General features: G+C 36.9%; 1 protein-coding gene across 4 annotated transcripts in view; it reads left to right on the top strand.

The window, feature by feature from the left end:
• Window positions 1-15,014, top strand: part of LOC115886142 (hepatocyte nuclear factor 4-gamma) — a 151,499-nt gene that overhangs the window by 124,408 nt on the left and 12,077 nt on the right. For 3 of the 4 annotated variants that reach the window (XM_030905216.1, XM_030905217.1, XM_030905214.1), the window contains exons 7-8: window positions 2,219-2,362; window positions 12,276-12,512. In XM_030905216.1, the coding sequence (XP_030761076.1) occupies window positions 2,219-2,362; window positions 12,276-12,512 (381 nt within the window). The remainder of the gene's footprint in view (window positions 1-2,218; window positions 2,363-12,275; window positions 12,513-15,014) is intronic. The other variant, XM_030905215.1, reaches the window with a different exon arrangement.

Here is a 15,014-nt window from a genome sequence, read left to right as displayed (position 1 = left end):
CGAATAAAATAACGCGCTTTTTTATTTCGGATTCTTATATTTCTGTGGCGTGTTCTGAAATACAACCGGTTATATCATTTTTAATAATTTCGAACAAGCCCGAAAAATGTTTCCAATTTGCTTTAAACGTTTTTTGAATTTTCGTATAAAAGTTTAAAATGCTACGTATAATGAATCATATAAAATATCCCCTTAACGAAATGCGATATATCTCCTTATGAAATATCCGGAATATCCCCTTAATATCAAAGCCTACCGAGCCTCCACGACTTCATGCGAAGGCGACCGGAGATTTCGCCTAAGCCCTGCCTTAATATGATACAACTCCAACTTACGTCGCGTCGCTACCGCATGATGAGTTAGACAGAGACAGAATACTGCCGTACGTTGTGCATCGACTCTGATAGTAGGCGATATAGAAATCGCCGAACAAAGGCACTCCAACGGTCAAAATTATTTTGTTTTCTAACGCAGCGGCACAGTCAGCGGTCAGCGTACGCCAGCGGTAGTGAATATGTTAATATACAAGACCACAAATATTAAAATAATATTGATTATTAAAACACACTTCCGTGTATTAACCGTATTTTTATGTATTGACAACAATAATAGTCAATAATGTAATATAATAAATCGCTTAAATTCTGCCAAAATCTTAGTACCTTGCCTACCCTGACGAGCCGCCACTGAATTGTTTTTATTATTATAATGCAACCTTTGAAATAAAAATGAGTCTTCTATCAAAAGTTGTTCTTATACAGGGTGTTCCTTAATGACATGCTAATATTGAAGGGAACGATTCTTGGTCATATTCTAAGAAAAAAACTTCAGATAATGTTCTAAATTCTAAACATCTTGACTTTTGAAATAAGGTTGGTAAAATTTTCTGAAAAATAACGTGTATTCAACTCCGTTATTATTATGGATCTTAATAAACCCTAATTATATCTTAATGAACCACCACATCAGATTTTTAGGATTTGACCCTGAAATAAAATTACTTTAATTTTTTAAAGCAAAAACTATGCATCGAACTTGACTCAGACTTTTTAGATACGGAATTATTCGATTCTCGTTACAATGTTTTTCGTTGTGACAGAAAATATCAGCAACTCGGTTGCTATCGGGGTGGTGGGGCTCTGTTAGCTGTTATATGAATGATTTTTCTGTTTCATTGGTCCCTATCTAGGGGCATCCGATAAATAGTAAAAATTACGATTAGCAGTTCTTTTCATATCATTGTTACTTTTCTTAACATAAAATTGCTAACGTTCGCAAGAAAAAACTGTTTCATTAATAGATAAGTAAATATTAAAAAATAATTTTTATATTTACTCTGCGATAAATAAAATTGTTTTTTATTGCGAATATTATCGATTTTTTGCTATTTTATTTTAGCAATAAGTCAGTTAATAAGTTATAACGAACTAGAAAGTTTAATGGGTAATAAGTTTTGAAATATAGATACAACATATTTTTACTAATTTGTATTGACGTAAAATTAACAATATTGCTAAAACATCTCAAATAACCTTGCATCAACATTTCTTTTTTAACCTTGCACTGCAATGTTTTTGGGCGGAAGATCGAGCTACCCTGCGTCCTTGCATATACCTCCCTACAATGAAAAAAGCAATGTTACACCTTGCTTTGCGAAGTTTTGGCAATGTTGCAGCAATAAAATTCTAGCTTTACTCTTTCAACGTCAACATTTTCTTCGCTATATCTTTTTCAACATTATTATTCTTTTTAAACTCGATAACTATATACTTAATTCAACTCATATTATCGTATCGATTTTGGTAGACATAAGAATTACATATGTTATCTATGTCTGTTTATGTTATATATTAAGTTATAGTATTAAAATTTCTGTTCAATCGAATATTGATTTAAACTATAAGAAATTACGTATTAGCCAGCCATTTAAGGTATGGCATTTCATTGTTCTTTGTTTTTTTTTGCTTCTAACGACACGCGACTTGAGAAGATATACTTCCTGAAACGAGAAACATTTTTTGTCGACTTTTTGTTTTGCTACTAAATTGGTCTACTAAATTGGTACACTGACAAATTGGTCTCCGTTGTATCAACGCCCAGTGGTGTTTACAAAAAATAACTTTTTTATTTGTAGATTTTCTTCTAGTGGCGAAAAATCCAGAATATTTTCTTGAAATACAATGTTCATTTGAAAATAATTGGTTTTGTTTGTTTCCAGCAGCTCCTGACCGCAGCCCTGCAGATTTTAACATATCCAGAATAGGAAGTCGAATCATAGACGAACTAGTCAAACCTATGACCGATGTTCAAATTGACGATACTGAATTTGCATGTGTGAAAGCAATTGTGTTTTTTGATCCTAGTAAGTACATACCTAAACAAATGAATAATTTAGCAAAAATTTAGTTAAATGGCATAATATACATATTCCACAGAACACAGAAAGTGTAGATGAATGCCGGAAGGGGTGCCTTTGACACCTCTACTCCTCCCTTCAGAATAGAAAATACCCTATGGAAAATTACTACACAGGGTCCTGCAATAGTGCGTCGGGCATCTGTAGGTCCTATAATAAAAATATAGGAATTTTATTGCAGACCTAAAGCCGAGGATAACGCCTAAAGCCGAGAATAAAGCCTGGCGAATGTTACCATTCGTTACAAGTTATTTTGAAATTGTACTATAAATAATAGCTTCATAATCATCAGTAAATTTAGTATTTTTTTTTGTAAGAACCATTTTCCCCTATCTGCTAAAATAAAGTGGTGGGGGAAGGTTAGATCTTTTTTTATTTCAATGTTAATAACTTCGGACTGGATAATCGGAATCGAACAAACGAGAGCTCATTTAAAAGAGCGTTTCTTATATAAATAATAATAAATAAATAAATAAATAAATGCCTTTATTGTCAAAAAATTTTTCAATTTGTAGACAAAGGTAAACTAACAAACAAAGTAAAAAAACAAGGTACACAAATAAACAAACAAAAGATAATACAAAACATTATACAAATAATATTGTCAGTCTTATTGTTAAAATAAACATTTATAAATGTTTACAATGTCAAAGAACAAAAAAATAAAAATAATATTCAAAAATATTTAGCTAGTTTATAGTAAAATATCAATGACCTCTAAATAAATTCATTTCGATGTCATTAGTAAATATAGCAATAGCAAACATTAGACCAGTGTTTACAAGATCAAATTCGATTTTCAAAATATAATTCATTTACGGCGTAGAAAGCCTTGTCTAGTACATAAGAGTTCAATGCTTTGCGAAATGAAAAAAAACGATGTCATGATTTCAAATGGCAGGTGATTGTGCATTTTTTTCGAGTTGTATAATATTGAACTTTTAACTAACTCTGAGCGTGGGGTAGGTAGATAAAGATCTTGCTCCGCGTTCCTGAGTGGATAAGTGTGAGATGGCCTTTCTTGAGAAAGCTAATGTATGTATCCATGTCTACGTATTAGGCAAACGAATTCAAATATAAATAAGGAAGAGTCAATATTTTTAATTCTTTAAAAAAGTCCCGGCAATGAGTTCTGCTGTTTAGTCCCAGTGAATATCGAACAGCTCTCTTCTGGAGCTTGAAAATGCGGTCAAATTTAGTGGCACAACACGTACCCCAGAATGGAAGGGCATACCTGAGGTGCGACTCAAAAAGTGCATAATAAACAGTTCTAACCACTGACAAGTTAAGCTCCTTAGAAACAGACCTTAATGCAAAACAGGCAGAGCTCAATTTGTTCGACAAAGCTTCGATATGTGTGTCCCATTTCAGAGAATTGTCCACAACAAGCCCTAAGAATTTTACAGATTTTACGACGTCAATGGTGGTGTTGTTAAGTACAAAAGGCTGCAGCGAGTTTTTATACGACAAAGCTTTAGTTTTAGAAATGTTGAGACTCAGGAGGTTCGAATCGCACCAAGATTTAATGGTGATTAAGTCATTTGATATAATCCTATGAAGTGCCGTGATGTCCTTGTTGCTCCAAGTGAAGCTAGTGTCGTCCGCAAAAACATATTTTTGCCACTAATGTTTATGTTAGCAATGTCGTTAATAAAAAGAAGAAACAAAATAGGGCCTAGTACTGAGCCTTGTGGTACTCCACATTCTATTGGCTTGCTAGAAGACAACGTGATATCCACCCTCACAAGTTGACTTCTGTTGCTCAGATACGACTTAAACCATTCGAGACATGATCCCCTGAACCCATAGTGCTGGAGTTTATTAATTAGGATCTTATGATTTACACAATCGAACGCCTTAGAAAAATCACAGAAAATTGTTGCTGCAGAATGATGGTTGTTTAGGCTGGAGTAAACTTTATTAAGGAGGGAAAACATAGCGTCATTTGTGGACTTGTTGCTTAGAAATCCAAATTGATATTTACTAAGTATTTTGTACTTAAACAGAAAAGACACCAGCCTTCTTTTAACCAACCTTTCTATGATCTTAGATAGCGTATGAAGGAGTGCAATTGGGCGATAGTTAGAAGCTTCATCTTTGTCTCCTCCTTTATGCAGAGGAATGATTATTGCCGTCTTAAGACATTTTGGAAAAATACCATTTTGGAACGACATGTTTATTAAAGTTGTTAGGTGATTCAGAGTGCTTTCTGGCAGATTCGAAAACATTTTTAAAGTTAGCCCGTCGGTCCCAGAAGAGGATTTATTTTTGATGGTATTAATTGTACTGCAAAGCTCTTCTAAAACTACGGGCGAAAAAAAGAAACTGTGTAAGTTTACATTATCATTAGAGAGATAAGAAAGTGGATCATGAGGAGGACATATGGTATTAGTTAAGTTTTTCGCTACATTTACAAAGTAATCGTTAAGGTTCTCAGGTGAGTTAGAGATATTGCTAGACGAAGAAAAGCTTTGTTTCTCAATTCATTCACAATAGACCATGTTTCTTTAGCAACATTACCATAATTGACTATTCTCCTATTATAATAAAGGTCCTTAGCGGCACTTATAGTCTTATGATAAATTTTTCTGTATAGTTTTACGTATTTGTGGAAGAAGAGACTGTCTGAGAATTTTTTAAGTGAGATAATGAACGCATGTTTTTAGAAGATATGCGTAGACCTTTAGTGATCCAAGGTTTATTATGCTTATTTTTTATAGGCCTAAGAGGAAAGGATTTAAACGCTAGACTGGTTAATGTTTTTACGAAAATAGAAAATTCGGTGTCGGCATCATAAGAGCTAGTATCCCAGTTGGTTATTTTACATAAGTGTCTGAACTTTTGAGTATTCTTTTCAGAAAAAATACGGCATGATTTACGAGGGGCATTTTTGATTTTGGACTTTATCGAAAATTCAGTTAAAACTGCTTCATGATTAGAGAGACCCGAGCTAAAGACGTTGCAGGTGATGGAGTTAGGATCAAAAGATGACACAACATAGTCTATAGTACTAGAACTGGTATTGGATATTCTGGTAGGTGAGCCTACATGCATGGCTATTCCAAAAGAATCAAAAATGGACTGAAGAAACTCCTGAGCAGCACATACACTAAGAAAGTCAATATTAAGATCACCACACAAAATTAATTTGCTTTTTAAGGGCAGGGACTCAAGCAAGCTTAGTAGATTATGACAGAATAATTGCACGTCAGAGTCAGGTGTTCTATAAATACAAATAATGTAAAGGTCATAAGCATTATGGTGGACAATGGAAAATTCGAATACTTTTTCAGATAACAAATCATTGTACCTAGTTACCTCGGAAAAGTCGTTGTTTAAAGACATTATCATAGTACCTCCATGAGAAAAATTTGTTCTATTAAATCTAGCCACTGTGGTATAATTTTTAACAAACACAGGCTCATCAAAATTTAACCAGTGCTCAATTATGGCAATGATATCTGGAAATTCATGTTCTTCTAGTAAGATATAATTCATCTGTTTTATGTCTTAAGGACTGAATATTAATAAGGAAAGACCAAGCTTGCTATCGCTTAACTTTTCAGAGGGTGCTTGATCCTCTGTTCGCGTCAATTCAACTAAAAATGTTTACTCTAATTTGGGGAGCCACTGGAATAATATGTGCAATGACTTTCTCTAATCTTTTGAAGTCGTAGAAGGCTCTCCGCAGAAAAGAATGTCCTGAAAGCTGAAAGATCTGCATCAACTTCAGTTGAACCAATACCATAGGCGTTGTGGAAGCGGTAGTACAACTTACGCAAGGAGTCCAGGTCACTAGGTAGCCCTTCTGATGCAAGCATCAATTTGATGCTGGTACTAGTGTGTCCTTCAAAACACACACTGGATGGTTGGTCGTGAAGATAGGCAAGGAATAACCTAAGAGATTTCAAAATGGAGGGGTCCCTCAACCTGGCCAACACGTAACGTCCATTTACCGCATCTGAGTCCTGAGACAGCCGTGCTATAGGTGGAGTCATCGGGTCCATAACTACCAAACCATCTCTCTTCGTACTTCCCTGCACAATAATTTCTGGATTTTCCATCGCCAGGGACTTGCAAGCAGCTATAGCCTCCCTCTCAGAACCAATCTTAATAGTTCTTACCTCCCTTGGGATAGTTGCCAGTGGTGGGTCAAGTAGGTGAGGTAGCTTGCGGTTCTCAATGATGTTTATTTTGAGATTTTGAGCAGGTTCAGCCGAAGAAGTTAGCGAAGCTTGGTTTAAGGAAGTTGAGGTTGAATCTATTATGGTTCCCGGCGGCCACATATTTTTGTCCTTAAGCTGCACTAAGTGACACCTCTTTTGCACTCCAATTTTGAAATCGGAATGGGAACTGTCCTTGTTTTTCAGCATTAGAAAGCATCTGATGAAATCGGTGGTTCCTAGTTTTTCTTTACATACATACATACATACATACATACAGCCGTTACTCGCTGACGAGTATTCGACACACATAAAGAAAATGGTCACGCAAGGCGTTTTCTTTCATGAGCTTTTCTGTGACTGAAAAGCCCGATACGTGATGTTATCTGCCTACCGCACTCCGGACATTCAAAAATCTCATTGCTTTGTTGCCTCTCTACTTTTTGGTTGCCGCTGTTAACTGAGTTTACAACCCTTCTCCATTGAGTTCTATTGTGAGCTGCTTTTTCCCACTCATTCTGCATGTTAATTCCCTTTAAATTTTCGTGGAAAATGTCCTTGTATCTTTTCAGTTGTCCACCCGGCCTCCTCTTACCGTCCACAAGCTCACCGTAAAGCAGAGATTTTGGTATGCGGTTTTCTTGCATTCTGCATACGTGACCAGCCCATCTTAAGCGGGATTTTGTGACCATGACTTCAATACTCTCGCAGTTAGATTTTTCAAGGACCGATACGTTTGAGACATGATGGAACCACCGGACTCTTAAGAGTTGTCTAAGGTGTCTCTGTTGCAACTTGTTCAATGCGTTCATGTGTCGGCGGTAAGGCACCCAGGTTTCGCTCCCATATATCATGGTGGGGATTATAATTGCTCGGTATACTGCAAGTTTTGTTTTTGTACTCAAGTCATGATTGTAGAAAACCCTGTCTTTTAATTTCCAGAATGCTCTTGAGGCGCTACTAATCCTGTGCTGAATTTCAGAGTCAATATTGGCCTTTTCCGAAATCAAACTGCCAAGGTAATTGAATTCCGCCACATATTCGAATAGTTCTTCTCCGATTTTTATAGCATTGTTGTGATCTTCCGGGGGAGTGCACATGATTTTAGTTTTGCCGATGTTCAGCTTAAGGCCCAAAGCCTCGTATGCCCAGGTATATGTGTTCAACATTTCTTGTAATTGTTGTACCGTGTTTGCAACTAGAGCGCAGTCGTCAGCGTATTGAAGTTCTGTGATAAATTTTGTACGTGTTTTTGCCCTGAGTCTTTTTATGTTGAACAGACCGCCGTCATATCTGTATCTAATGCCCAATCCTCTCTCCTGCAGTTTGCTGTCCACTATAATGGAGAGCGCTGCCATGAATATGTTGAATAGGAGAGGCGCTAAGACACATCCCTGCCTAACTCCTGTATTTGTTAGGAATGGGTCGCTCAGTGATCCATGATGTGACACTCTTGACTTGTTGTTGTTATGGAGGCTTTTACACACTGTAAGAAATTTGTTGGGTACTCCGAACTTTTCCATAATTGCCCAAAGCGCATCTCTGTTCACAGAGTCGAAGGCGAAAGTGTTAGATCGATGAATGCAACATAAAGTTTAGACTGCTGCTCTTTTACTTTTTCCTGTAGTTGACGGATGGAAAATATGGAATCGACTGTGCCGCGGTTGGTACGAAAACCCGTTTGCGATTCTGGAAGAATTTTTCTATATGTGGGTGCAGGCGGTTTGACATTATTTTTGCAAGAATTTTTCCGCCGATAGCCAATAGCGAAATTCCCCGGTAATTTCCGCAGTCTGATGCACTTCCTTTGTTCTTAAATATATTCACTATATTCGCATTGCGAAAATCCTGAGGTACCTCTCCGCTTTCCCATACGACATCAAAGAGAGCCTTAAGATGACCAATAAGTTCTTTACTTGCACACTTATAGATTTCCGCCGGAATATCGTCACAGCCAGCTGATTTGTTGTTTTTAAGCTGTTTTATGGAGGTCTTTATTTCTTGTTCTGTTATTGGGATGTCTAATACATCGAGGCTGTTATACTGAGGTATTGTGTTTAATGCTTCCATATTGGGGTTGTTTTCTTGGTTAAGGATATGGCTGTAATGTTCTTTCCAGCGATTTCTAATTTGTTCTTCCTCTTTTAGAGTTCGCCATTTTGAGCCATGATTGGGCAGCTTACCTTCTTAGTTGGGCCGTATACTTCTTTTACAGCCTCGAAGAATTTACGATAATCGTGATGCGTGGCGTACTCTTGAATCTGATTCGCTTTTTGTGACCACCAGTTATCCTTTACTTGGCGCAGTTCTCTTCGAAGCGCGTTGTTGGCTGCTTTAAAGTTGTCTACCAGTCTTGGATTATGTGGATTTGCAGTGACGGCTTGATATGCTCTATGCTTTTGTTCCAACAAAGCCTGTATATGCGGTTGATTTTCGTCAAACCAGTCTGGTTGTTTCTTTTTGTTCGACTTTCCCAGTACTGCTTCGCTGGTTTTATGAATCGCATCCCTTAATTGTGTCCAGCCTTGTTCAGCTTCCAATACTGAGATTGAAGTTATCGGTGGAAGTGATTCTTTGATGGCTTCCCGGAGGGCGTCGGCGGTATTGTTGTTTTCTAGACCCCGTACGTTCAATCTGGTCATGTTGTTTTGCGTGGATGTTTGGGTTTTAACTGGATTTTCATTTTTGAAATTAAAAGTCGGTGGTCAGTGCCGCATTCGGCATCTACTCTAGCTTTTGTGAGCCTAACATCTTTTAGATGCGTCCTTCGAACGATTATGTGGTCCAATTGATGCCAGTGGCCTGATCTAGGATGTTTCCAGGTACCTTTAAACTTGTCCTTCAACATGAACCACGTATTGGTGATGCAAAGATTATACTCTGCGCATGTTGTTAATAAGCGTTCACCATTGCTATTTGCGTTTCCCATTCCATGTTTTCCCAATACGTCAGGCCATATTTCCTGTACACGGGCATTAAAGTCACCTAGCAAGATGATTCGTTCGTGCTTTGGAATTCGTTGAAGGGCATTTTGTAAAGCTTGGTAAAATTTATCCTTATCTTCAATTTTAGCGTCAAGGGTGGGAGCGTAGGCACTAATGATGTTGACGTAAGTTTTGTCTGATATGGGGTACCTTAGGGTCATAAGACGTTCGGAGACACCAATAGGTACTTCTGTTAACTTGGTGGCGATTTCGTTTTTGATCGCAATGCCTACACCATGAATTCTCCTGTGTGTTGCGGGATGGCCTTTCCAAAAGAAGGTGTAATGCTCCTCAGTGAGACTACCTTCATCTGCAAAGCGTGTTTCGCTTAGAGCGGCAACATCTATATTTAATCGGTGGAGTTCCTGTGAGACCAGTGCTGTTCTTCTCTCTGGTCGATTTGAATTTGTCTTGTCCAGTAGAGTGCGGACGTTCCACGCCGCGAACGTGAAACATTGATGTTTTTTGTTTCTCCGATGATACGCTCGAGTAGGCACCCCCTCCCGGAGATCCGATTGAGGGGGTATTTTACCTCCGGACGATAATTTTGTCCCACTCGAATGTTCCATCATTGCTGTGTGTAAGCTGCGTGAAAAGGTTTAACTGTGGCGGTTACGCTGCCGCACAGTTTTGGCTGCAACTGTAGCACGGGATGGCTATGGCACAGTGAGGACTGCGACGATAGTTCCCTTGTGCTACGTTCTCGGCCGGCTAGGTGTATTTTATTACTCCTTTTCCCCAGAAGATGGTAGGTCTGAGGGTTGTATAAGGTTATACCGCCTATACTCGGACGTCAGAGCCTCGTTTGTGTAAACAGGGTGCACCACGTGAAGGTGAGGTTGACTTTTGGGTAAGCTAGGCTGTATGTATCGCTTCAATACCCCTTGCACCCCAGTATTTTTACCCCCAATACAATACACCCCTTCAATACCCCTTGCACCCCAGAGTTTTTCTTTAACATAGTGCGCAAGTTGATTCGCTGTGTAAGGAGGTGGAATTCTGTACACCACCACATAATTCCAGTCTTCTCTTATGGCGGCCTTAGGAGGTTGCGATGACACTATTTCGGGTGAAACTATTTTTTTGGCGAATCTATAAAAGCTGTACTATTTTGGTGATCTATAGGGCCCGTCTGCGTTGAAATGGATTTTTTCCGCTGCATATTATGATTTATACAGGTCTTATCCCTTTTAACAAGCTTTTCCAATGTGAGCGACATTTGTTTAACGCTCTGCCTAAGGTCAGCCATTTCCTTCGCCATTTCTTCCTTAGATGGGTCATGAATTTGGACTTTAACAGACCCATCATGGTTGTCCATTAAAATTGATGACAAATTGAAGGTGTCTTGCTTTATCTCATTTATTGACTTAAATAAGGATTCTTCTGTGGTATCTGATATCCTGGATATGTCGTCAATTTTCTTGAGCAAAATTTTCCACTTGGAATCGTGGTCACTCAGCATGTCATACATTTCAGTTATGACTGGAAAAATGTCAATATTTTTTTAAACAGAATCCTAGTGCTTCGATGGTTTCTGGTTGGACCTAGCATTCTTGAAGCTGTGTAATTCTATCATGAACATATTTTAATGTAGGGGAATCGCAGACAGTGCAGAAAAATCTAACATTGTGGTACTTTTGTTGACATAGCACCTTTGTTGTTGCCTTATCCAGTCCTGTACAGGTCATACAAAAACTTCTTCGACACTCTCCACTACAGCGAACCTTATAACTGTCCTTTTGGATTTTTTGACAAGAATCGCACTTAAATTCAGCCATAATAATGTAAATGATTAATAATATTAAAAATCGATGACAGCTGAATAAAATGCGGACGTATAAACAAGCTAAAACTCACGCACAGCGGAAACAAGTATGCCGAAAAATTATCAATTAATGTTGCAAAAAACTAACACAAGTAAACAAAGTCAAGTTTAAACGAACAGTGAACTTTGAATTAATTTCGGGTCAGGAACAAAAACAAATTAAAACAAAACAAACGTTCAATAACCGGCAGACAAAACGCACGAACGGTAACACAACCTTCTCGTACGACTGCTAAACTGTTATTGTTTATCTTACTCTATATTATACAACATAAACAATGAAAATAAGCTTTTAAACGTAGACGCTAGGTGGCGCTGTCTTACAAATTAACAAACATTACGTGTTTTTTCAAAAAAATTAAATGCGATTATATAATGTAATTTTATAAAGTAGAGTAATAAAAGCTTAAAAAGTCAGCGAAAACCGCACTTCAGAAAATCCAAAATTTACTGAAGACTATGAAGCTATTATTTATAGCAACACTAACCCTAGGCAAAATTTTGTAAAAATTGTATTTTCTTATTTTCCATCGCCGTTGCGCCCTCTAGCGGCCGTTCTAGAACTTGAAAATAATTTCCAGCAATTTCTCATTGCCCCTTTAGTTATAAATATTTTTTTCCGTTTGCCCTACAGCTAATACTTTCCGACATACAGCCGAGAGCTATTCTTAGTTGGACATCCTCTACTTATGTTTTTTAGACAGGCAAAAATTAACTGCGTCCAGCGTCACTTAATTTTACCTACATATATTCATAATAATAAAAAATCCGAATTAATGCAGATTTCTTGCGGGCACACTATATTTTTACATATATATGTATGTTTCTACATATGCTTAATTTTTTCAATATCAGTCGAAAATTAAGAGCCACATTCATTTTTCTAGACGCAAAGGGCCTAAGCGAACCGGCGAGGATCAAACAGCTGCGCTACCAAATCCAGATCAACCTGGAGGACTACATCAGCGACAGACAGTACGACAGCAGAGGACGTTTCGGCGAGCTCCTCCTCACCTTGCCCCCTCTCCAATCGATCACGTGGCAAATGATCGAGCAAATCCAATTCGCCAAACTGTTCGGCGTGGCCCATATCGACAATCTACTCCAGGAAATGCTCTTAGGAGGTAAACCTCTATTGCCTGACTAAATATACCTACGTATTTATACTCCCATTCCGTACTCCAAATGGTTGTTTATTGTTTGTATTTTTATTTAGATTTTATTGGTTGTTATATTGTCAATTATATATTTTAGATAATATATATCGTAGATATTTATTTTTTTTTCTTTTAATTTTCCTTTATATTTTATTGTTTTATTATTTTGCTTTCAAGTATATATATTTTGGTGTTATTAAATAAAATAGTTCTCGCCATATATTGATATTTTTGTAATCTTCAGTTTTAAAAAATCATGAAAGACTGAAAATAACAAAAAATATTATGTCTGCTTGCTGTTATGGGGACATCAACCACACTCGTTACCGGTTTCGGGGCCTACGTCTACACCATTATCAGACGAGCTCTCCGGGCTGACTTTCCCAAAACGGCAAACAAACAAATAACTGACTATATAAACTGACGATTTATTAAGTTATTAGACACAGATCTAATGCGCCAGTAAGGAAGTAGTAGATGGAAGCATTTGTCAGGCGGCTTTAATAAATATAAATAAAGGGTGAAAAAATTCTCTGTCTGTTTTCACCTTTTATATCTACTGGAGCTAGAGAGTTGATCAAATGGGGAAAGAATTGTAGTTTTGAGGTGTGAGTGCGTTGATTGAGGTGCAATATATCCACCTTTCGGATTTTTTAAATTGTTTATGGCTTACTTTTTATTTATTTCGAAAAAAAATCGGCTATTTTAAAAATGCTCCTTAATTCCATTTAATCTATTTTAGACAAAAGTTTTAGATAATAATAAACAGAAAAAGAAGGTGCCCGGTGGCGTAGAGATACAGGCTCTCGTCTACCAATCTCAAGGTGGGGGTTCGATTCCCTCACCCGGCATTTCATCAGCCGACTATTTTTATTAAAATAAAAATAGTTTGGGTACCTACTAGGTACCCGACCTACCTAGGTACTACCTAGGTCGACTCAGCCTTAAATGAGTACTTGGGATTCACAATCCTGAGGTAATAATAGGCGGTTGAAGCGTAGTGCTAGCCACATTACCTTCCTTGTAAAAAACTAATATCACTACACACATTTTAAGTTATTTTAACAAATGTTCAAAAAGTCCGCCATTGTTTTGAGTGTAAAGTGCATCTTTTAAAAACTGAATTACAGGCTTTTCTCGCAGAACGACCGGTCGAGATTATTAAACATCCCCTACAGCTTCTTACCCCCGAGTGCTCCCCTTGATTCATAAGTTCTCTTGAAAATCTTGTTTTTAACCATACCAGATAAAAATATCTAAAACGGATAAGTCAGGTAACCAAGGAGGCCCATGCAATTGGTCCACGTCTTCCTATTCATGAGTTTGCATAATTATGATCTAAATAATTTTTAACATTTCTAATATGAATATATGATATAATGAAAGTCATGATGGAACGACTTTATTTATGCGCGAGTCGCTAAATTTAAATTTTCTAACATGTCCCGAAAACCGTTCTCTAAAAAGCGTAATTACGTTCACCGGTTAAGGTATCCTCGAAAAGATATGGTCCAAGAAGAGTTGAACCAATAATCTACACGCTTTACTTCATTCGAAAAATGCACATATTTACAATTTAGTTGCTTCTCGATAAAATATTTTTGTATGGATGTGACAGTTAGACATCTCTGATAGGCTAACTAAGTGAAATTGTTTAAAAAAAGATAAGATCAGCGATAATTCATTAATTTTTCGAAAAAAAAATAGTTTATATCGCTGAAAAGTTTTAAAAATGGCGCTTTTTATGAAGTCATGGCCACCTATGGTTTCCATTTAAAAAAAAGTATGTGTCATATATGTCGAAATTGATAGGTTTAAAAAAAACGGACAACACAATCTTATTAGCGAAATGTTATCTATAATTTTTATCTGAAAACTTTTTGTCTAAAATAGATTATAATGGAATAAAGGGGCATTTTTAAAATATCCAATTTTTTTTCGAAATATCGCTTTCTTTTTCAAAAATTCAAAAGACGCATATATTTGGCTTGGCAAAAGTGTAATTCTTTACCGATTTGACCGACTCTCTAGCTCAAGTAGTTTATAAGATAAGCATAGAGAACATTGTAGAAAACTCACCCTGTAAATATATACATATAGGATGACACAGGCTTCCGAAAAAGCTCTATATTAGGTTTTTGGCTTGTGATTTTCATTTCAATTTTTTACATAATATACATATACTATTATACAGTACATACATCCTATTGAAAAATTTTAAAATTTAATTTTTATTGGAATTTAGCATTTTGAGAGGGGTTTGGATAAGCAGTAAATTTAGATTAAAAACGGTTATATTTTAAAAAACCCTCGGTATAGTATATGACATAGTATTTTTAGAATGGAAATTTAATGGTACCTAAATCCATAAAGCTAAAAATATATACCCCGCTGGCAAGCGAACCTTTAGGTCGGCGTTTACATGTATAGGAGTGAGTCGTTATGGCAATCTAGTAAGTCGGAGTGAGA

Source organism: Sitophilus oryzae, unplaced genomic scaffold (assembly GCF_002938485.1).
Source record: "Sitophilus oryzae breed Bouriz unplaced genomic scaffold, Soryzae_2.0 scaffold_469_pilon_pilon, whole genome shotgun sequence".
NCBI lineage: Eukaryota > Metazoa > Arthropoda > Insecta > Coleoptera > Curculionidae > Sitophilus > Sitophilus oryzae.
This window is presented reverse-complemented; position numbering and strand designations above follow the sequence as displayed.